The 24,519-nt window shown below is 36.4% G+C and overlaps 1 protein-coding gene across 3 annotated transcripts in view; it reads right to left on the bottom strand.

Moving 5' to 3' along the window:
- Nucleotides 1–2,167: 2,167 nt before the first annotated feature.
- Nucleotides 2,168–24,519, bottom strand: part of LOC117334855 (gonadotropin-releasing hormone receptor-like) — a 119,359-nt gene continuing 97,007 nt past the window's right edge. For 2 of the 3 annotated variants that reach the window (XM_033894680.1, XM_033894681.1), the window contains exon 4: nt 2,168–2,425. In XM_033894680.1, the coding sequence (XP_033750571.1) occupies nt 2,349–2,425 (77 nt within the window). In that variant the 3' untranslated portion in view covers nt 2,168–2,348. The remainder of the gene's footprint in view (nt 2,426–24,519) is intronic. The other variant, XM_033894682.1, reaches the window with a different exon arrangement.

Below are 24,519 nucleotides of genomic sequence, written 5' to 3'. Positions count from 1 at the left end.
CGTATTTTGTTTAGCTTGACACAGTCATGGTGGAACGTATTTTGTTTAGCTTGACACAGTCATGGTGTAACGTTTTTTGTTTAGCTTGACACAGTCATGGTGGAACGTATTTTGTTTAGCTTGACACAGTCATGGTGTAACGTATTTTGTTTAACTTGTCACAGTCATGGTGTAACCTATTTTGTTGAGCTTGGCACAGTCATGGTGTAACGTATTTTGTTTAGCTTGACACAGTCATGGTGTAACGTATTTTGTTAACTTGTCACGGTCATGGTGTAACGTTTTTTGTTGAGCTTGACACAGTCATGGTGTAACGTATTTTGTTTAGCTTGTCACGGTCATGGTGTAACGTATTTTGTTTAGCTTGACACAGTCATGGTGTAACGTATTTTGTTTAACTTGTCACGGTCTTGGTGTAACGTATTTTGTTTAGCTTGACACAGTCATGGTGTAACGTATTTTGTTTAGCTTGACACAGTCATGGTGTAACGTATTTTGTTTAACTTGTCACGGTCTTGGTGTAACGTATTTTGTTTAGCTTGACACAGTCATGGTGTAACGTATTTTGTTGAGCTTGACACAGTCATGGTGTAACATAGTTTGTTTAGCTTGACACGGTCATGGTGTAACGTATTTTGTTTAGCTTGACACGGTCATAGTGTAACGTATTTTGTTAACTTGTCACGGTCATGGTGTAACGTATTTTGTTTACTTGACACAGTCAAGGTGAACGGTTTTTTATGGTTTCTAAATTGGAATTCATATCGCAACCATTTTCAACATCATCAATAGTCTCCAAGACAGTCTGTCATATGAATTCCACTAAAGAAAAACGAGCATTCCACTATTACTAACATAAGTGTGGATCAAAAGAATGTAGGAAGGTATACAGGACAACTTAAACTTTTTCTATCTGCAAAAATATTGAGGAAACGATCACTGGCGTTACCGGTTTATAGTTATTGTATAAGATGAAACTGATTACATTTGTATATGATGATTTATTTATATACTTAGTTGTCTGTGATGGGAGATCTGACAATCGTAGACATGTGTTAATTGGCCTACGAGATTACCTTTATACTCAGCTGTCTTTGGTGGGAGATCTGACAATTGTAGACTTGCTCATAGGTTTCGAGATGACATATATACTCAGCTGACTTTGGCTGGAGATCGGACTATGGTAAACATGTTCATAGGCTCACAGATTGGCCTATTTCTCACACCTATGAAGGGATTTTGCCGTTGTTTCACCGGTTTGAGATTTTTCTGTCTCAACCTTGAGTGAGACGGCTCGTGCTCTGACATGTATGCAAACTGCAGTGCAATGTTGTGATTGAAGGGCTATAAATAATGTCGCAGTGTTGTGCAGGTGTGAGAAAAAATAATCAATCGCTAGTTATGGTTTGGGATAGAGAAATCCCAACCAGCGTGTTGAACGTTCTCTATCGCACACCATAAATAGTGATAGATTCTGTTATCAAATAATGCGTTTGCTTTTCCTTAACTATAAACATAGGCTATATTTTGAACAATTACATGGCTAAAATCATTAAAATGACTATTGCACGGTCGCGTGCGAACTATTGAACACTTGTGACGCTTTGGAATTTGGTCACATGCGAATTATAGAAGACCTGTGACGTTTCGGAATTTTGTCCTACTCTTTCAAGCGTCAAAGTCACTCAGATGTCAACAGTGCCGACGACAGTCAAGCTGACCTCTAGGCCTACAGGAAAGTCGAGATGTCAATGATTCTAACTGTCTTTTAGTGATTATATAATAAAACAAGTATATCATGTGTCTGTGCAATAGTCCAGAATATTGTCGCGAGGTACTGATAATCGACCGATGTTCTATAGCACGAGGCCAAAGAACAACGGTCGATTACCAGTACCTCGTGTCAAATATACTTGACTATTGCACAGACACCCATATGATATATTTGTTTATTAACACTCAGCTGTCTTTGGCGGGAGATCTAACAATGGTAGACACGTGATCATTGGCTTACGAGATGACCTATTCATTTAGATGTTTATTTAGATACTGCGTATAAATGTGAGTTTTTTTAATTTAAATTTAGATCAAAACCAGGTGAAATGTACCTTTGAAACACATATCTAGCACTCTTCTATGACAATATTACACAACTATAAATCACACAGATTATTTGAGAAATTTTATTGCCTCTATATACCTTGATGAGATCGTTGGATAGTCATCTTTCTTCACTGTTACATATGTATCTTATCGTCAGCATACATCATTATCAGTGACGTCATTTTATTTGTCCTTAGAGGTTTGATTTCATGTTGACCTCTGCGTCTGACATCTTTCCAATGTTTTCAGAGATCGTGTCCTTTCTCTACCTCTTGTTCGAGTAAACGTAGAGAGAACTGTTTGGAACCTTTTTCTCGAAAAACTGAAAAATACAAAATACATGGTTTTAAGCAATTTTTACCGATGTTTCCCATAAACACAGACATCAAAATACCGAAATACCGAAAGAACAAAGTTTTTAGATAAAGTACATTCATTGTATATTGAAAGAGACACCTACCATCGTTAATTTTGTTACCACAGTATACTCCTAATACCCCTGACGATTAGTTAGTGTAATATATCATTGTATTCTTTGTACTACTCGACGCTCTAATTACATCACTACGAGACTCCATCACCTACTTGTTAAATATAAATAAGGTCAAGTCTATTTGAGCTTTGACACCAATCATTTCCAAGCCTAAAGAGAATACCAAGGTGCAAACTAAGCCATACTTTTGTTCTATGCGCTACGCTGATTAAGATAGTGTATATACGTAACGACGCATTCCAACCCAACAAGACAGTGCCGATGTATCAACTAAGTCATACTTCTATCTTAAGGGACAACAGAACTGATCAAAAGATAAACTTGAAAACCCTTAAGAATTGAATGTTGTACATAAGAAACACACGTGAAAACATGGAGAACAAGACCAGGGGTTGGGAAGTATACATCAGTGATGTCTCTCACAATGCAAAATTGGTGAAATATTTATGATGTCACGTCTTCAAAATAAGAACCAGGGAAGTGAGAAGAATAGAATCACAGGCGTACTAAACATATCTTCAAACAAGCCAAAACAGAATAGAATTGTTTCCATTAATATCATGATATCTAATGCACCTCTCGATTTGTAATATTGTCATCCCTTCAACATTCCAAGTTACAATATATCTCATCATCATTACAGAACATGCCATGGCTGATGTAGATGTCAGATGTAACGTCACAGATTTGGCGTCCCTAATGTTATAAAAATGTACCATCGACATCGTTTACAAATTAATTCTTACTTTAAGAGAAAATTCTACGACCTCACTCGATGTTCAGACGACAGTTTCTCAGTTTCGACACTGTCACGGTTTGGTGAGCAAATGAAGATGACCTGTTACCGTTCTGGAATACTGAAGACGACATTGGGATAAGTCTGGTCGATCTATGCCAATATAAAGTTTACGTTCTGATTGAAGATGGGTATTATGTCATGTTACAAATCGACAATGTATTCTGGCACGAATCAAGAATATTATCAACGACAAATTATTTACCAATCAAATCCCAGGTCATTCAGTTATTCTTGTGAAATTGAAGCAAACGCAATGCAGGTAACCATAGCCTGTGTATCTTAATTCCCTCCATTTGGTCCATCGTCACCTGACTTACATGACGGAGCTATCAAGTAAGGGTTTTACAAACATGTTAAATATCTCCCTATCGAGTCAGGGTTTTACAAATACATTGTATGTTAGATATCTCCCCCGTCTGTATCGGTATGATAAAACGGTTAAAGTATACAATGTAGGAGTGGGGATATGTAACAGGTGTCTGGTTTCGAGATATCGGTTATATATAAAGTGTATGGTTTCTAGGTCTCGGTTAAAGTATAAAATGTAGGAGTAAAGATATATATAACAGGTGTCTGGTTTCCAGGTCTCGGTTAAAGTATAAAATGTTGGAGTGAATATATATCACAGGTGTCTGGTTTCCAGGTCTCGGTTAAAGTATAAACTGTTGGAGTGAATATATATCACAGGTGTCTGTTTTCTAGGTCTCGGTTAAAGTATAAAATGTAGGAGTGAATATATATAACAGGTGTCTGGTTTCTAGGTCTCGGTTAAAGTATAAAATGTAGGAGTGAATATATATCACAGGTGTCTGTTTCCAGGTCTCGGTTAAAGTATAAAATGTAGGAGTGAATATATATCACAGGTGTCTGTTTCCAGGTCTCGGTTAAAGTATAAAATGTAGGAGTGAATATATATCACAGGTGTCTGGTTTCCAGGTCTCGGTTAAAGTATAAACTGTTGGAGTGAATATATATCACAGGTGTCTGGTTTCCAGGTCTCGGTTAAAGTATAAACTGTTGGAGTGAATATATAGGACAGGTGTCTGGTTTCCAGGTCTCGGTTATATATAAGGTGTCTGGTTTCTAGGTCTCGGTTAAAGTATAAAATGTAGGAGTGAATATATAGGACAGGTGTCTGGTTTCCAGGTCTCGGTAAACCAGAATATTATAATATCCCCCAACCCCATACTTTATCTGTATATCAAAATATTGTTTACTTCGGTTGTTGTTTGTAAACGATATTACACGGAGAAGCCGAAAGGAGTAAAGTTGGTGTAAGTGCGAGTTCGTTCTTACAGGACCTACGTACGGAATAGTAATGTTATTGTTTAACACTGATTTAGGTGTTTATAAACCATGGCTGTGGGCACTTTCATCTTTAGTCATTAATGGGAAGACTTAACTTACGATATATATTTTCAACAATATTTCGCCTGGTGATATTTTCTATCCGCGATTAGTGGGATATTAAATTGTTACATTGATGATAAGATATAACATATGTTGTTAGCATTGAACTCGTATGAACAGATATGATATATCTGATGTTATTTAGTTTCTTGACTACGATATTGAAGTATATAATTGGCCTTGTATGTGATTGGTTTCCACAGATGTACGTAATTAGTTCCTTGGCTTTACCCAGCTTGTTACCGGCTCCTCCTAGCATGAGAAAGGCAGATACAATCAGCTATAGACATCAAGCCATACAGGTGGCACCAGCCCTGGTTCACCTTTTTATGTAATAGGCCAAACTGAGGAGGCTGGGTGTTACACATCACGGAACAAGGTTTCATTTTGTTTTATTACGTCCTATTAATTATCGTCCTACTCGTTAACTCTATTTTAAGGAATGGGCGTACATCGCATTCCATCGTAGCTCACGTCTAAGGAACTTACTGAGTGTTTTATGTATGAGAGTCATTATTAATCAATTGCAACTTTAGGAGGAAGTATCACAATGAAACATTTCTCAGTTACACAATAAATTGATGTCACATAGGAAAGGCAAACGTGATGGCAACTGTATTAACTATACTAATTAATTGATGACAACTGTGTTAACTATACTAATTAATTGATGACAACTGTGTTAACTTTACTAATTAATTGATGACAACTGTGTTAACATTACTAATTAATTGATGACAACTGTGTTAACATTACTAATCATTGATGACAATTGTGTTAACATTACTAATTAATTGATGACAACTGTGTTAACTTTACTAATTAATTGATGACAACTGTGTTAACTTTACTACTTAATTGATGACAACTGTGTTAACATTACTAATTAATTGATGACAACTGTGTTAACATTACTAATCATTGATGACAATTGTGTTAACTTTCCTAATTAATTGATGACAATTGTGTTAACTATACTAATTAATTGATCACAACTGTGTTAACATTACTAATTAATTGATGACAACTGTGTTAACATTACTAATCATTGATGACAATTGTGTTAACATTACTAATTAATTGATGACAACTGTGTTAACATTACTTATCATTGATGACAATTGTGTTAACTTTACTAATTAATTGATGACAACTGTGTTAACTTTACTAATTAATTGATGACAACTGTGTTAACATTACTAATTAATTGATGACAACTGCGTTAACATTACTAATCATTGATGACAATTGTGTTAACATTACTAATTAATTGATGACAACTGTGTTAACTTTACTAATTAATTGATGACAACTGTGTTAACTTTACTAATTAATTGATGACAACTGTGTTAACATTACTAATTAATTGATGACAACTGTGTTAACATTACTAATCATTGATGACAATTGTGTTAACATTACTAATTAATTGATGACAACTGTGTTAACATTACTAATCATTGATGACAATTGTGTTAACTTTACTAATTAATTGATGACAATTGTGTTAACTATACTAATTAATTGATCACAACTGTGTTAACTATACTAATTAATTGATGACAACTGCGTTAACTATACTAATTAATTGATGACAACTGTGTTAACATTACTAATTAATTGATGACAACTATGTTAACTATACTAATCAATTGATGACAACTGCGTTAACATTACTAATTAATTGATGACAACTGTGATAACATTACTAATTAATTGATCACAATTGTGTTAACTATACTAATTAATTGATCACAATTGTGTTAACTATACTAATTAATTGATCACAATTGCGTTAACATTACTAATTAATTGATGACAACTGTGTTAACTATACTAATTAATTGATCACAATTGTGTTAACATTACTAATTAATTGATGACAACTGTGATAACATTACTAATTAATTGATCACAATTGTGTTAACTATACTAATTAATTGATCACAATTGTGTTAACTATACTAATTAATTGATCACAATTGCGTTAACATTACTAATTAATTGATGACAACTGTGTTAACTATACTAATTAATTGATGACAACTGCGTTAACATTACTAATCAATTGATCACAATTGTGTTAACTTTACTAATTAATTGATGACAACTGTGTTAACTTTACTAATTAATTGATCACAACTGTGTTAACATTACTAATTAATTGATCACAATTGTGTTAACTTTACTAATCAATTGATGACAACTGTGTTAACTTTACTAATTCATTGATGACAACTGCGTTAACATTACTAATCAATTGATCACAATTGTGTTAACATTACTAATCAATTGATCACAACTGTGTTAACTTTACTAATTAATTGATGACAATTGTGTTAACTTTACTAATCAATTGATCACAACTGTGTTAACTTTACTAATTAATTGATGACAACTGCGTCAACATTACTAATCAATTGATCACAATTGTGTTAACTATACTAATTAATTGATCACAATTGTGTTAACTATACTAATTAATTGATGACAACTGTGTTAACTATACTAATCAATTGATCACACTTGTGTTAACTATACTAATCAATTGATCACACTTGTGTTAACTATACTAATTAATTGATGACAACTGTGTTAACTTTACTAATTAATTGATCACACTTGTGTTAACTATACTAATTAATTGATGACAACTGCGTTAACATTACTAATCAATTGATGACAACTGTGTTAACTATACTAATTAATTGATGACAACTGCGTTAACTATACTAATTAATTGATGACAACTGTGTTAACTATACTAATCAATTGATCACAATTGCGTTAACTATACTAATTAATTGATGACAATTGTGTTAACTTTACTAATTAATTGATGACAATTGTGTTAACTTTACTAATTAATTGATGACAACTGTGTTAACATTACTAATCAATTGATCACAATTGTGTTAACTATACTAATTAATTGATGACAACTGTGTTAACATTACTAATCAATTGATCACAATTGTGTTAACTATACTAATTAATTGATGACAACTGTGTTAACTATACTAATTAATTGATCACAATTGTGTTAACTTTACTAATCAATTGATCACAACTGTGTTAACATTACTAATTAATTGATGACAATTGTGTTAACATTACTAATCAATTGATCACAATTGTGTTAACTATACTAATTAATTGATGACAACTGCGTTAACATTACTAATCAATTGATCACAATTGTGTTAACTTTACTAATTAATTGATGACAACTGTGTTAGCTTTACTAATTAATTGATGGCAATTGCGTTAACATTACTAATCAATTGATGACAACTGTGTTAACATTACTAATTAATTGATGACAATTGTGTTAACATTACTAATCAATTGATCACAATTGTGTTAACTATACTAATTAATTGATGACAACTGCGTTAACATTACTAATCAATTGATGACAACTGTGTTAACTTTACTAATTAATTGATGACAACTGTGTAAACATTACTAATCAATTGATCACAATTGTGTTAACTATACTAATTAATTGATGACAACTGTGTTAATTATACTAATTAATTGATGACAACTGTGTTAACTTTACTAATTAATTGATGACAACTGCGTTAACATTACTAATCAATTGATCACAATTGTGTTAACTATACTAATTAATTGATGACAACTGTGATAACATTACTAATTAATTGATCACAATTGTGTTAACTTTACTAATTAATTGATGACAATTGCGTTAACTATACTAATTAATTGATGACAACTGCGTTAACTATACTAATTAATTGATGACAACTGTGTTATCTTTACTAATTAATTGATGACAACTGCGTTAACTATACTAATTAATTGATGACAACTGTGTTACAGTGTAACTATACTAATTAATTGATGACAACTGTGTTAACTTTACTAATTAATCGATGACACATGCAAAAGGTCCACAGCAACAGATGGGATCACTGAAATGCACATATTGACGATGTTCCTACAAAGTAAACAACGTTCGGCAATGCCTCTTAATGATTCGTGGATATTGATGATGTCACGAAAATTTAATTAAGTATATATACCGACAATACAGATGTAATTATGTATGTAGGTTAGATACTGTTTAACAAATCACGGACTCGATTGTAGTGAAAAGACCTATCTGGACTGTAAATTAGATTTATTCAAACGAATTTTTATTGATTTTTATTTGTTCAAGCGACGTTAGAGTAAAAAAACATCTGGTATGTTTAAGATTGTTCTATTCTTCTATACATATCGTATACAAGTCACATGATATGCATTATCTGGGATTGGAATTAGAATGAAAAGCCAGGTCTGAACACCTACGACCACATTTACACTTCAATGAGATGTAGACTGTCTACAGGGTTCTCTGTTTCTCTAATTTATTGTTTTAGTTTGTATCAAATCCTACGCCATTTGTATTCATTTAAATATAAAAGGAAAATCCGAGAAAAGGAAAGGACAAAGTAACAGAATTAAAGTATCCACGGCGGTGCTTGAATTCAACGTAAATTGCCTTTTGACGGCGCGAAAGCACTAGCTTAATTTCAATTTCATTGGAGATTTTCTACATAGCACGAGATAACATTGGGCTTCGGAAGCACACATGAACGCTGGATTTGGACGGCCGGTGTACCCAGCTGACGACATCGCCATTTATCTAACATTAATTTGCATTAGAGTTCCATTTTTACGAAATACAAATCTCCGTCTACGAGTACTGGAAGAAACCCACCAACAGCAATCTTAAACGCATTTGTCGGGTTGGAATCCTGATGGTGATTTGACGTCCTGCTTATCCCTTTATGTGATTCAATTACGTCTGATCACGTGACTAATGTTCATTGCAAAAGTCTACTGTACGTACATACCTCCAGTAGAATTGAAATTCTGATAACTACTCTTTTGGAGTCAGTCATACAAGAACGTTTGATAAATGGATATTTTAATTCAATAGTTTTGTTATGTAACCTATTTTAGCACTTTGGGAACCCATGCATCCCATAACTAGATATTACACAGGAAAATCTATATTCAACTGACATACACATGGATTCTGATTTGATTTTGATTTCCTACTTACATCTGCGTTTCTGAAACTGATGTCCCTAATATAAAACGAATTCAGTATTCTTTTATAATACATGTAAAATTCCACATCTCATTTTATATTAATACATTCGTTTATGATAATTTTGGTTTTCATGACTTCCTTTGATTTCAGCATTTTTTGACATTCGGAAACACAGATGAATTCTAAAGGAGAAGGACGAAATAGCTGTATCACGGAGTTTTATATAGGATGTTTGTGTACAAGGTACCTAAGAATCCAGCTCAACACAATTTTTAAATATCAAGAAGTTCATACATTGACTCTCTTTTATCAAGTCATATGAGAAACTGATCAACGCTTTTATCTTTTAAGAAAGCAACAAAGAGTGTTTTTATAGAGTAATCTCTAACCCTGCTGTGGTTGTATGAACTTCTTATCTTTTACATTTAATGACAGCTCCAAATCATGTATTTTATTTAATCTTAAATTGATTGGTCTTGTTTAATGTTAAAGTATTTTTCTTTCATATGTTGTACATATTGTATTTTCTATACATATCTTGACCATATGTACATTGTAAGATGAGCTTTTAAGCTAAACATGTTATAAAAATATAAATAAAGACTGTTATTATCAGTGGGATGAAATCTAGACTTGAAATGAACATGTCTAATATGACAACATGTTCAAAAAGGGGAGGCTTCGTCTGTTTCATTTCTGTTTGTCTTCAATAAACATATAACATATCTGTCTTCAATAAACATATAACACAACTGTCTTCAATAAACATATAACATGTCTGTCTTCAATAAACATATAACACGTCTGTCTTCAATACACATATAACATGTCTGTCTTCAATAAACATATAACATGTCTGTCTTCAATAAACATATAACATGTCTGTCTTCAATAAACATATAACACGTCTGTCTTCAATACAACATATAACATGTCTGTCTTCTATAACATATAACACGTCTGTCTTCAATAAACATATAACACGTCTGTCTTCTATAACATATAACATGTCTGTCTTCAATAAACATATAACATGTCTGTCTTCAATAAACATATAACATGTCTGTCTTCAATAAACATATAACATGTCTGTCTTCAATACACATATAACATGTCTGTCTTCAATAAACATATAACACAACTGTCTTCAATACACATATAACACGTCTGTCTTCTAATAAACATATAACATGTCTGTCTTCAATAAACATATAACACGTCTGTCTTCAATAACATATAACATGTCTGTCTTCTATAACATATAACATGTCTGTCTTCTATAACATATAACACGTCTGTCTTCAATAAACATATAACATGTCTGTCTTCTATAAACATATAACACGTCTGTCTTCAATAAACATATAACACATCTGTCTTCAATAAACATATAACACGTCTGTCTTCAATAAACATATAACACGTCTGTCTTCAATAACATATTACATGTCTGTCTTCAATAAACATATAACACGTCTGTCTTCAATAAACATATAACACGTCTGTCTTCAATAAACATATAACATGTCTGTCTTCAATAAACATATAACACGTCTGTCTTCAATAAACATATAACATGTCTGTCTTCAATAAACATATAACATGTCTGTCTTCAATAAACATATAACATGTCTGTCTTCAATAAACATAACATGTCTGTCTTCAATAAACATATAACATGTCTGTCTTCAATAAACATATAACATGTCTGTCTTCAATAAACATATAACATGTCTGTCTTCTATAACATATAACACGTCTGTCTTCAATAAACATATAACATGTCTGTCTTCAATAAACATATAACATGTCTGTCTTCAATAAACATATAACATGTCTGTCTTCAATAAACATATAACATGTCTGTCTTCAATACACATATAACACGTCTGTCTTCAATAAACATATAACATGTCTGTCTTCAATAAACATATAACACGTCTGTCTTCAATAAACATATAACACGTCTGTCTTCAATAAACATATAACACGTCTGTCTTCAATAAACATATAACATGTCTGTCTTCAATACATATATAACATGTCTGTCTTCTATAACATATAACACGTCTGTCTTCAATAAACATATAACATGTCTGTCTTCAATAAACATATAACACGTCTGTCTTCTATACACATATAACATGTCTGTCTTCAATAAACATATAACACGTCTGTCTTCTAATAAACATATAACACGTCTGTCTTCAATAAACATATAACATGTCTGTCTTCAATAAACATATAACACGTCTGTCTTCAATAAACATATAACACGTCTGTCTTCAATAAACATATAACACGTCTGTCTTCAATAAACATATAACATGTCTGTCTTCAATAACATATAACATGTCTGTCTTCAATAAACATATAACACGTCTGTCTTCAATAAACATATAACATGTCTGTCTTCAATAAACATATAACACGTCTGTCTTCTATACACATATAACATGTCTGTCTTCAATAAACATATAACACGTCTGTCTTCTATACACATATAACACGTCTGTCTTCAATAAATATATAACATGTCTGTCTTCAATACAACATATAACACGTCTGTCTTCAATAAACATATAACATGTCTGTCTTCAATAAACATATAATACGTCTGTCTTCAATAAACATATAACACGTCTGTCTTCAATAAACATATAACATGTCTGTCTTCAATAAACATATAACACGTCTGTCTTCAATACACATATAACATGTCTGTCTTCAATAAACATAACATGTCTGTCTTCTATAACATATAACACGTCTGTCTTCAATAAACATATAACACGTCTGTCTTCAATACACATATAACACGTCTGTCTTCAATAAACATATAACATGTCTGTCTTCAATAAACATATAACACGTCTGTCTTCAATAAACATATAACACGTCTGTCTTCAATAAACATATAACACATCTGTCTTCAATAAACATATAACACGTCTGTCTTCAATAAACATATAACATGTCTGTCTTCAATAAACATATAACACGTCTGTCTTCAATAAACATATAACACATCTGTCTTCAATAAACATATAACACGTCTGTCTTCAATAAACATATAACATGTCTGTCTTCAATAAACATATAACATGTCTGTCTTCAATAAACATATAACATGTCTGTCTTCAATAAACATATAACACGTCTGTCTTCAATAAACATATAACATGTCTGTCTTCAATAAACATATAACATGTCTGTCTTCAATAAACATATAACATGTCTGTCTTCAATAAACATATAACATGTCTGTCTTCAATAAACATATAACATGTCTGTCTTCAATAAACATATAACACGTCTGTCTTCAATACACATATAACACATCTGTCTTCTATAACATATAACATGTCTGTCTTCAATAAACATATAACATGTCTGTCTTCAATACACATATAACACATCTGTCTTCAATAAACTTATAACACGTCTGTCTTCAATAAACATATAACACGTCTGTCTTCAATAAACATATAACACGTCTGTCTTCAATAAACATATAACACAACTGTCTTCAATAAACATATAACATGTCTGTCTTCAATAAACATATAATATGTCTGTCTTCAATACAACATATAACATGTCTGTCTTCAATAAACATATAACATGTCTGTCTTCAATAACATATAATATGTCTGTCATCAATAAACATATAACACATCTGTCTTCAATAAACATATAACACGTCTGTCTTCAATTAACATATACATGTCTGTCTTCAATAAACATATAACACGTCTGTCTTCAATAAACATATAACACGTCTGTCTTCAATAAACATATAACATGTCTGTCTTCAATAAACATATAACACGTCTGTCTTCAATAAACATATAACATGTCTGTCTTCAATAAACATATAACATGTCTGTCTTCAATAAACATATAACATGTCTGTCTTCAATAAACATATAACATGTCTGTCTTCAATAAACATATAACATGTCTGTCTTCAATAAACATATAACATGTCTGTCTTCAATAAACATATAACATGTCTGTCTTCTATAACATATAACACGTCTGTCTTCAATAAACATATAACATGTCTGTCTTCAATAAACATATAACATGTCTGTCTTCAATAAACATATAAATGTCTGTCTTCAATAAACATATAAATGTCTGTCTTCAATTCACATATAACACGTCTGTCTTCAATAAACATATAACATGTCTGTCTTCAATAAACATATAACACGTCTGTCTTCAATAAACATATAACACGTCTGTCTTCAATAAACATATAACACGTCTGTCTTCAATACACATATAACATGTCTGTCTTCAATAACATATAACATGTCTGTCTTCAATAAACATATAACATGTCTGTCTTCAATAAACATATAACATGTCTGTCTTCAATAAACATATAACACGTCTGTCTTCAATAAACATATAACATGTCTGTCTTCAATAAACATATAACACGTCTGTCTTCAATAAACATATAACACGTCTGTCTTCAATAAACATATAACATGTCTGTCTTCAATAAACATATAACACGTCTGTCTTCAATAAACATATAACACGTCTGTCTTCAATAAACATATAACACGTCTGTCTTCAATAAACATATAACATGTCTGTCTTCAATAAACATATAACATGTCTGTCTTCAATAAACATATAACATGTCTGTCTTCAATAAACATATAACATGTCTGTCTTCAATAAACATATAACATGTCTGTCTTCAATAAACATATAACATGTCTGTCTTCAATAAACATATAACATGTCTGTCTTCAATAAACATATAACACGTCTGTCTTCAATAAACATATAACACGTCTGTCTTCAATAAACATATAACATGTCTGTCTTCAATACAACACATAACACGTCTGTCTTCAATAAATATATAACATGTCTGTCTTCAATAAACATATAACAGGTCTGTCTTCAATAAACATATAACACGTCTGTCTTCTATACACATATAACATGTCTGTCTTCAATAAACATATAACACGTCTGTCTTCTATACACATATAACATGTCTGTCTTCAATAAACATAACATGTCTGTCTTCTATAACATATAACACGTCTGTCTTCAATACACATATAACACGTCTGTCTTCAATACACATATAACATGTCTGTCTTCAATAAACATAACATGTCTGTCTTCAATAAACATATAACATGTCTGTCTTCAATAAACATATAACACGTCTGTCTTCAATACATATATAACACCTTAATATCGGTTATGAATATAGAATATTTCCAAATGAGATCCTCTGTCTATCATACAATTTCCGTAATGATAGGAGCCAGTCCTTCAAACATCGAATCAGCCGACACATATAATCGTAGGTAGGAGAAGCAGGGATGATAAAGGGAAAAGGGTGATGAACAATGGAATCATCACGGTTTTCCTACAGATCAGTTATAAGCTATGCCTGCTGGTTATGTTGTATTTAAAGATCGAGGTAAGCGGCTGATAAAGACTCGGTAGTGCCTGGACGTCATCTTAAATTCCTCTTATACCAGTGGTTTTATCATTTTAAGATTATAACTGCGGTTTCGTTGTTGCATCGGTGATATATTTTGCTTCAGGGAGTATCCGATCGACATGGCCAAAATTATTTTGCTATTTAGAAATAACAAATCTTCAATTTATGGGTGAAATTGAAGGGGTTTGCATGGTCTCTGTAACCTGTTCTGTATAATATAATCAGCCTGGTATCAAACGATTACAAAGGAGGGGCACAGTTTGAAGGGAAATCTTGTCCCCAAACTGAATTACGATGTTGTCGACCAGAAAGTCAATTAAGTTCACTATTTTAACCTCTATGTTTGTTTCCTCTGTGCCTCAGGTTGATACGCTCAAATACATGTGGTTCACTTCATTTATTTCTCACAAATGTTTCCCCAGGGAATCGAATTATTCTTTTCAAATATACCTGATGCTGTGTGAAGTCAACAACAAATTCCCTGTTCTGAAAAGAGGGCAGCAAGTTATTGACTAAACATAGATTGAGATTGAGACCATTCAAAGAGTCAAACGTAATAAGTATAGACAGTATGGAGATGTACTGTAAATTAGGTAAACGGAATTAGTTTTTAAATTAGTGAAGACAGAGCATAAAACGTAGAAATTAAAGGAGATTGTAGAAAATACTAGTGACTGTATCACGTTTCTCAAGCGCACATTGTGTTAATTCTACTAATGTGAGCGAAACCTTTATGAGTTATATCCAAACAGCTACGTCTATTTCATCCTAAATTGCGAATGGCAAATTACATGTCTACATATATAAATTCGACATACCTTATAAATACCACGTGACTTTGACATGCGATATTAAGTAAGAGTGTATATGCTATCCATGTGTTGTGTCACAATGATTTCAAAGAATACACCCCTGATTGATGCCTCTGTCATCAAACTTGTTTAGTAGTTTTCTCTCTTTTTATTTTTTTTTTTTTGTCGCCTCCTATTATCACATTTAAGTTACGTGATGGGGTACTCTAACACGTGTCTGACTTCTGAGTATGAAGTTAGGCCCTTAGCATCCCATCAGTATCCTAGAAGGATGAGTAACCTGTACGATGTCCTTAGCATAACTGAGGATTGCAAGAAGGACGAAACAGCTGTATGATGTCCCTAGCATCACTGACGAGTCCTATAGGGACGAAACAGCTGTATGATGTCCCTAACATCACTGACGAGTCATACAAGGACGAAACAGCTGTATGATGTCCCTTACATCACTGAAGAGTCATAGAAGGACGAGACAGCTGTTTGATGTCTCAAACATCACTGACGAGTCCTAGACGGATGAGCAAGCTGTGTGATGTCCCCACCATCACTAACGAGTCATAGACGTACGAAACAACTGCATGATGTCCCTAACGTCACTGACGAGTACTAGAATGACAAAACAGCTGTGTGATGTCCCTAGCATCACTGACAAGTCCTAGAAGGACGAAACAGCTGTATGATGTCCCTAGCATCACTGACGAGTCCTAGAAGGACGAAACAGCTGTATGATGTCCCTAACATCACTGACGAGTACAAGAAGGACGAAACAGCTGTATGATGTCCCTAGCATCACTGAGGATTGCAAGAAGGACGAAACAGCTGTATGATGTCCCTAGCACCACTGACGAGTCCTATAGGGACGAAACAGCTGTATGATGTCCCTAACATCACTGACGAGTCATACAAGGACGAAACAGCTGTTTGATGTCCCTTACATCACTGAAGAGTCATGGAAGGTCGATACAGCTGTTTGATGTCTCAAACATCACTGACGAGTCCTAGACGGATGGGCAAGCTGTGTGATGTCCCTAACATCACTGACGAGTACTAGAAGGACGAAACAGCTGTATGATGTCCCTAGCATCACTGAAGAATTGCAAGAAAGACGAAACAGCTGTATGATGTCCCTAGCATCACTGACGAGTCCTATAGGGACGAAACAGCTGTATGATGTCCCTAACATCGCTGACGAGTCATACAAGGACGAAACAGCTGTATGATGTCCCTTACATCACTGAAGAGTCATATAAGGACGATACAGCTGTATGATGTCTCAAACATCACTGACGAGTCCTAGACGGATGAGCAAGCTGTGTGATGTCCCCACCATCACTAACGAGTCATAGACGTACGGAACAGCTGCATGATGTCCCTAACGTCACTGACAAGTACTAGACGTACGAAACAGCTGTTTGATGTCCCTTACATCACTGAAGAGTCATGGAAGGTCGATACAGCTGTTTGATGTCTCAAACATCACTGACGAGTCCTCGACGGATGAGCAAGCTGTGTGATGTCCCTAACATCACTGACGAGTACTAGAAGGACGAAACAGCTGTATGATGTCCCTAGCATTACTGAGGATTCCAAAAAGGACGAAACAGCTGTATGACGTCCCTAGCATCACTGACGAGTCCTAGAAGGACGAAACAGCTGTATGATGTCCTTAACATCACTGACGATTCCTAGAAGGACGAAACAGCTGTGTGATGTCCCTAACATCACTGACGATTCCTAGAATGACAAAACAGCTGTGTGATGTCCCTAGCATCACTGACGAGTCCTAGAAGGACGAAACAGCTGTATGATGTCCCTAGCAATACCGACGAGTCATACAAGGACGAAACAGCTGTATGATGTCCCTAGCATTACTGAGGATTCCAAAAAGGACGAAACAGCTGTATGACGTCCCTAGCATCACTGACGAGTCCTAGAAGGACGAAACAGCTGTATGATGTCCCTAACATCACTGACGATTCCTAGAAGGACGAAACAGCTGTGTGATGTCCCTAACATCACTGACGATTCCTAGAATGATAAAACAGCTGTATGATGTCCCTAACATCACTGACGATTCCTAGAAGGACGAAACAGCTGTGTGATGTCCCTAACATCACTGACGATTCCTAGAATGACAAAACAGCTGTGTGATGTCCCTAGCATCACTGACGAGTCCTAGAAGGACGAAACAGCTGTATGATGTCCCTAGCAATACCGACGAGTCATACAAGGACGAAACAGCTGTATGATGTCCCTAGCATTACTGAGGATTCCAAAAAGGACGAAACAGCTGTATGACGTCCCTAGCATCACTGACGAGTCCTAGAAGGACGAAACAGCTGTATGATGTCCCTAACATCACTGACGATTCCTAGAAGGACGAAACAGCTGTGTGATGTCCCTAACATCACTGACGATTCCTAGAATGACAAAACAGCTGTGTGATGTCCCTAGCATCACTGACGAGTCCTAGAAGGACGAAACAGCTGTATGATGTCCCTAGCAATACCGACGAGTCATACAAGGACGAAACAGCTGTATGATGTCCCTAGCATTACTGAGGATTCCATAAAGGACGAAACAGCTGTATGACGTCCCTAGCATCACTGACGAGTCCTAGAAGGACGAAACAGCTGTATGATGTCCCTAGCATCACTGACGAGTCCTAGAAGGACGAAACAGCTGCATGATGTCCAAAGCATCACTGACAAGTCCCAGAATAATGAGTGAGTTGTATCGTGTCCCCTAGCATCACTGACGAGTCCTAGAAGGACGAGTAGGTTGTAAGATGTCGCCAGCATCACTGACGATGATGCAATGTAATTGTTACACCTTTTTCATATAGATTCTCACTGGACTCATTCGAGAACAAGATTTTAGTCACCTTAAGCGTACTAATGAATCAAGTTTATTTGTGTAATACCGCCAGCCTCATGATTGTAGCTATGACGTCATATCAGTGTATTAATGCTATTTACTGTATGAGACTTCTTTATGAAAGGTATGGTAATAAAGGAATTACATTACCAATTAATGCTAGGATATCAAACAAATGTTTTAAATGATGATAATCCCACTTCAAGTCCAATCCTCTGAAGTATTCATTTATACAATTAGTAGGTCCGTGGGTAATTCTGTGTTGTCCAACGTTAAATAAATTGTACCACGTTTTAATGAATTATACACAGTTTGATATCAAACCACATGTACATACCAGGCTACAATGTATTTTTGAATGTATAACTCATCACTGATACTGAAAATACGTCCGGTGGTTTTCTTCCACCATTCAGAAGGGGTATGCGTATAAGGAAATTGGACTGGGCTAAACGCCAGCCCAGACTGGCCGTGGTATATTTCCTGTCTGGTTAGATTTTCAGCACAACTTAATACCCATGGTATATGGTCTCGAAGACGTTGTTGAAGGAAGGATGAATATAGCGGAACTGGACGTGGATATGAACTCTGGTGGCCAAGTAGCTCAAAGTGTTAGAGTGTCGGCCTAGAGTTTGGGGGTTTCCGGGTTTATGTCCTGGTCTGGTCGCTGTATTTTATCCTGTTACTTTTGGCGCCTAACTAAATACCGAAGGAAGGTTTATATGGTCTCGTGTGATGTCAAAGATTTGTTGAAGGAGGGAAGAATATTGAGGAACTTGACGACAAGTGTAACAGTTATTCAAGGAGCAATGTTGATCCTGTATTTCAATTATATCGTATATAAGATATCTCCCTTAATTTGCTATATCATGCATTTTATATAATATATGAAGTCTCCCAGTCCGGAATATCTCGAGGTTCTATTTAGGACTCGCACAACTAAATCAGCCAATCAGCTGGTGTTTCACCTGAACCAAGTCCCTGAGGAAAATGTGTTTCTTAGGTTTGTAGCTGTTTTCCTGAGTAAATAACATATGAAATGGGTACTTTCTATATACGAGAATAAAGTGTAGGGTCTTGAGGTTTAGAAAATCAAAAATATACACTCCTACTGAAAATAGAATGGCGTAGGATTCGAGGTGTAAAAAGGCGGGAATTCCCCAGGTGGGGGTACCCCAGTGTACTGTTAATGTCAGGGTTACTGTCTTTCGAGTACCCGTGTGCTCTAATATGCCATTAAACCTATGCAATAACAACATTTATCCGATAGAAAAAACTTCAAACTTTTATTTGATATAAGTTTCGCATCATTTGAACTTCAAACAAGCGAATAAAGGGATGGGATCACTAGTAATAACATATAGTAAATTATTTAGTTGTGTGAGTCCTTTAGGGACAGTGTATGTTTTTTTTTTACAACACGTGTTCCTGTCGTCATTAAGTAGGAGTACACCTCATGGGAGTGTCTACTTGGCCGCTATAAGAGAGACAAGGGGAGGTAAGTCCCCTCGTCGCCACGTTTGAATGGTTGTTCCCACTCAGCCATTTAACGGTGAAATTAGTTTCTGGTTGTAATGACACGAAATCTCATTCTATATAACATATCAAAGTTGGCTTGCCAAAGTTTAGAGTTTAGAGGTTCCCAGGTTCAATTCCCGGCCTGTTCACTACATTTACCTCTCCTGATTAAATTTGGTTGAAGGAGGACGGAATTTAGCAGAACTGAAACGGGCTGAAAACGCCGGTGGCCAAACAAAAGTTCGGAGGTCCCGCGGGTTCGAGTCCCGGTTTGGCCGTTTCATTTTTTCCGCTCCCGTAAAATATGTGAAGTTTTCTATTGCTTTCATATGAGTTAGTTTTTACTTTGAAATTGGCGTTGAATTCTGCTAGATTATTTGACTTTATTTAAATATACCTTATTTAATAAATGAAAGTTTTCTTCATCACCTGTCGTGTTTATGAGACGTTTTCCATGTAATAGTCTTAATGATAGCGGAACCGTAGCTTTATGTGTTAATTATGACACTGTATCGGTATGGATTTCAAATATTTATTGATCATCAACCCAACAGTAACACTTGAACAACAACAACAACAACAATGATAACAATGCGGTTATTAACAGCAATGGTCCGCATGAACCATTAACATGTAGAAGGCTATATATACATTTGTACATGACCGTTAACGTTTTCTTGCCATTTAAGTTAATCTCGTAAATTACTTATGAACAGATATGAAGAGTACTATTTATATATAACTGTCACAAGCACGCACGGAGAGCACGCCAACACAAACCCTCTCAAAAACACATACCCTCGAACTACACCCTCCCAAACATACGGATCCTCAAACTACACCCTCCCAAACACACAGACCCTCGAGCTACACCCTCTCAAACACACAGACCCTCAAACTACACCCTCTCAAACACACAGACCCTCGAACTACGCCCTCTCAAACACACAGACCCTCGAACTACACCCTCTCAAACACACAGACCCTCGAGCTACACCCTCCCAAACACACAGACCCTCGAACTACAACCTCTCAAACACACAGACCCTCGAACTACAACCTCTCAAACACACAGACCCTCGAACTACACCCTCCCAAACATACAGACCCTCGAACTACACCCTCCCAAACACACAGACCCTCGAACTACACCCTCTCAAACATACAGACCCTCAAACTACACCCTCTCAAACATACAGACCCTCGCACTACACCCTCTCAAACACACAGACTCTCGAACTACAACCTCCCAAACACACAGACCCCCGAACTACACCCTCCCAAACACACACACCCTCGAACTACACCCTCCCAAACATACAGACCCTCAAACTACACCCTCCCAAACATACAGACCCTCGAACTACAACCTCTCAAACACACAGACCCTCGAACTACACCCTCTCAAACACACAGACCCTCGAACTACAACCTCTCAAACACACAGACCCTCGAGCTACACCCTCCCAAACATACAGACCCTCAAACTACACCCTCCCAAACATACAGACCCTCGAACTACACCCTCTCAAACACACACACCCTGAAACTACACCCTCTCCAACACACAGACCCTCAAACTACACCCTCTCAAACACACAGACCCTCAAACTACACCCTCTCAAACACACAGACCCTCGAACTACGCCCTCTCAAACACACAGACCCTCAAACTACACCCTCCCAAACATACAGACCCTCGAACTACACCCTCTCAAACACACACACCCTGAAACTACACCCTCTCCAACACACAGACCCTCAAACTACACCCTCTCAAACACACAGACCCTCAAACTACACCCTCTCAAACACACAGACCCTCGAACTACGCCCTCTCAAACACACAGACCCTCAAACTACACCCTCCCAAACATACAGACCCTCAAACTACACCCTCCCAAACATACAGACCCTCGAACTACACCCTCTCAAACACACACACCCTGAAACTACACCCTCTCCAACACACAGACCCTCAAACTACACCCCTCTCAAACACACAGACCCTCAAACTACACCCTCTCAAACACACAGACCCTCGAACTACGCCCTCTCAAACACACAGACCCTCAAACTACACCCTCTCAAACACACAGACCCTCGAACTACGCCCTCTCAAACACACAGACCCTCAAACTACACCCTCCCAAACACACAGACCCTCGAACTACACCCTCCCAAACACACAGACCCTCAAACTACACCCTCCCAAACACACAGACCTCCGAACTACACCCTCCCAAACAAACAGACCCTCAAACTACACCCTCCAAAACACACAGATCCTCAAACTACACCCTCCCAAACATACAGACCCTCGAACTACACCCTCCCAAACATACAGACCCTCAAACTACACCCTCTCAAACACACAGACCCTCAAACTACACCCTCCCAAATACACAGACCCTCGAACTACACCCTCTCAAACATACAGACCCTCGAACTACACCCTCTCAAACACACAGACCCTCAAACTACACCATCTCCCTCTCAAACACACAGACCCTCGAACTACACCCTCCCAAACACACAGACCCTCGAACTACACCCTCCCAAACACACAGACCCTCAAACTACACTCTCCCAAACATACAGACCCTCAAACTACACCCTCCCAAACACACAGATCCTCGAACTACACCCTCCCAAACACACAGACCCTCGAACTACACCCTCCCAAACACACAGACCCTCGAACTACACCCTCCCAAACACACACACCCTCGAACTACACCCTCCCAAACACACACACCCTCGAACTACACCCTCCCAAACACACAGACCCTCAAACTACACCCTCCCAAACACACCTCTCGAACTACACCCTCCCAAACACACAGACCCTCGAACTATACCCTCTCAAACATACAGACCCTCGAACTACAACCTCTCAAAGACACAGACCCTCGAACTACACCCTCCCAAACATACAGACCCTCAAACTACACCCTCTCAAACACACAGACCCTCGAGCTACACCCTCCCAAACACACAGACCCTCGAACTACACCCTCCCAAACACACAGACCCTCGAACTACACCCTCTCAAACAAACAGACCCTCGAACTACACCCTCCCAAACACACAGACCCTCGAACTACACCCTCCCAAACATACAGACCCTCGAACTACAACCTCTCAAACACACAGACCCTCGAACTACACCCTCCCAAACACACAGACCCTCGAACTACACCCTCTCAAACACACAGACCCTCGAACTACACCCTCCCAAACACACAGACCCTCGAACTACACCCTCTCAAACATACAGACCCTCGAACTACACCCTCTCAAACACACAGACCCTCAAACTACACCCTCCCAAACACACAGACCCTTGAACTACACCCTCCCAAACACACAGACCCTCAAACTACACCCTCTCAAACACACAGACCCTCGAACTACACCCTCCCAAACACACAGACCCTTGAACTACACCCTCCCAAACACACAGACCCTCGAACTACACCCTCTCAAACATACAGACCCTCGAACTACAACCTCTCAAACACACAGACCCTCGAACTACACCCTCCCAAACACACAGACCCTCGAACTACACCCTCTCAAACACACAGATTCTCGAACTACACCCTCTCAAACACACAGACCCTCGAACTACACCCTCTCAAACACACAGACTCTCGAACTACACCCTCTCAAACACACAGACCCTCAAACTACACCCTCCCAAACACACAGACCCTCGAACTACACCCTCTCAAACACACAGACCCTCAAACATCCTCACACATGATCAGTCAACAAACTCCACACCAATAAATACTACTATTTTCAGATGGACCGTTAAGAAGTGGTGTCTTACACAATAGGAGAGATGGATAATTCATTAACACGATGCCCACGTTCTTCATGATGTAAAACATAAAGTTAGAAGAAAATATAACACAATGGTTATATACATGATGAGTAAAA

Source organism: Pecten maximus, chromosome 9 (assembly GCF_902652985.1).
Source record: "Pecten maximus chromosome 9, xPecMax1.1, whole genome shotgun sequence".
Classification (NCBI taxonomy): domain Eukaryota; kingdom Metazoa; phylum Mollusca; class Bivalvia; order Pectinida; family Pectinidae; genus Pecten; species Pecten maximus.
Note: the sequence above shows the minus strand (reverse complement) of the source record. Positions and strands in the feature narration are given on the sequence as shown.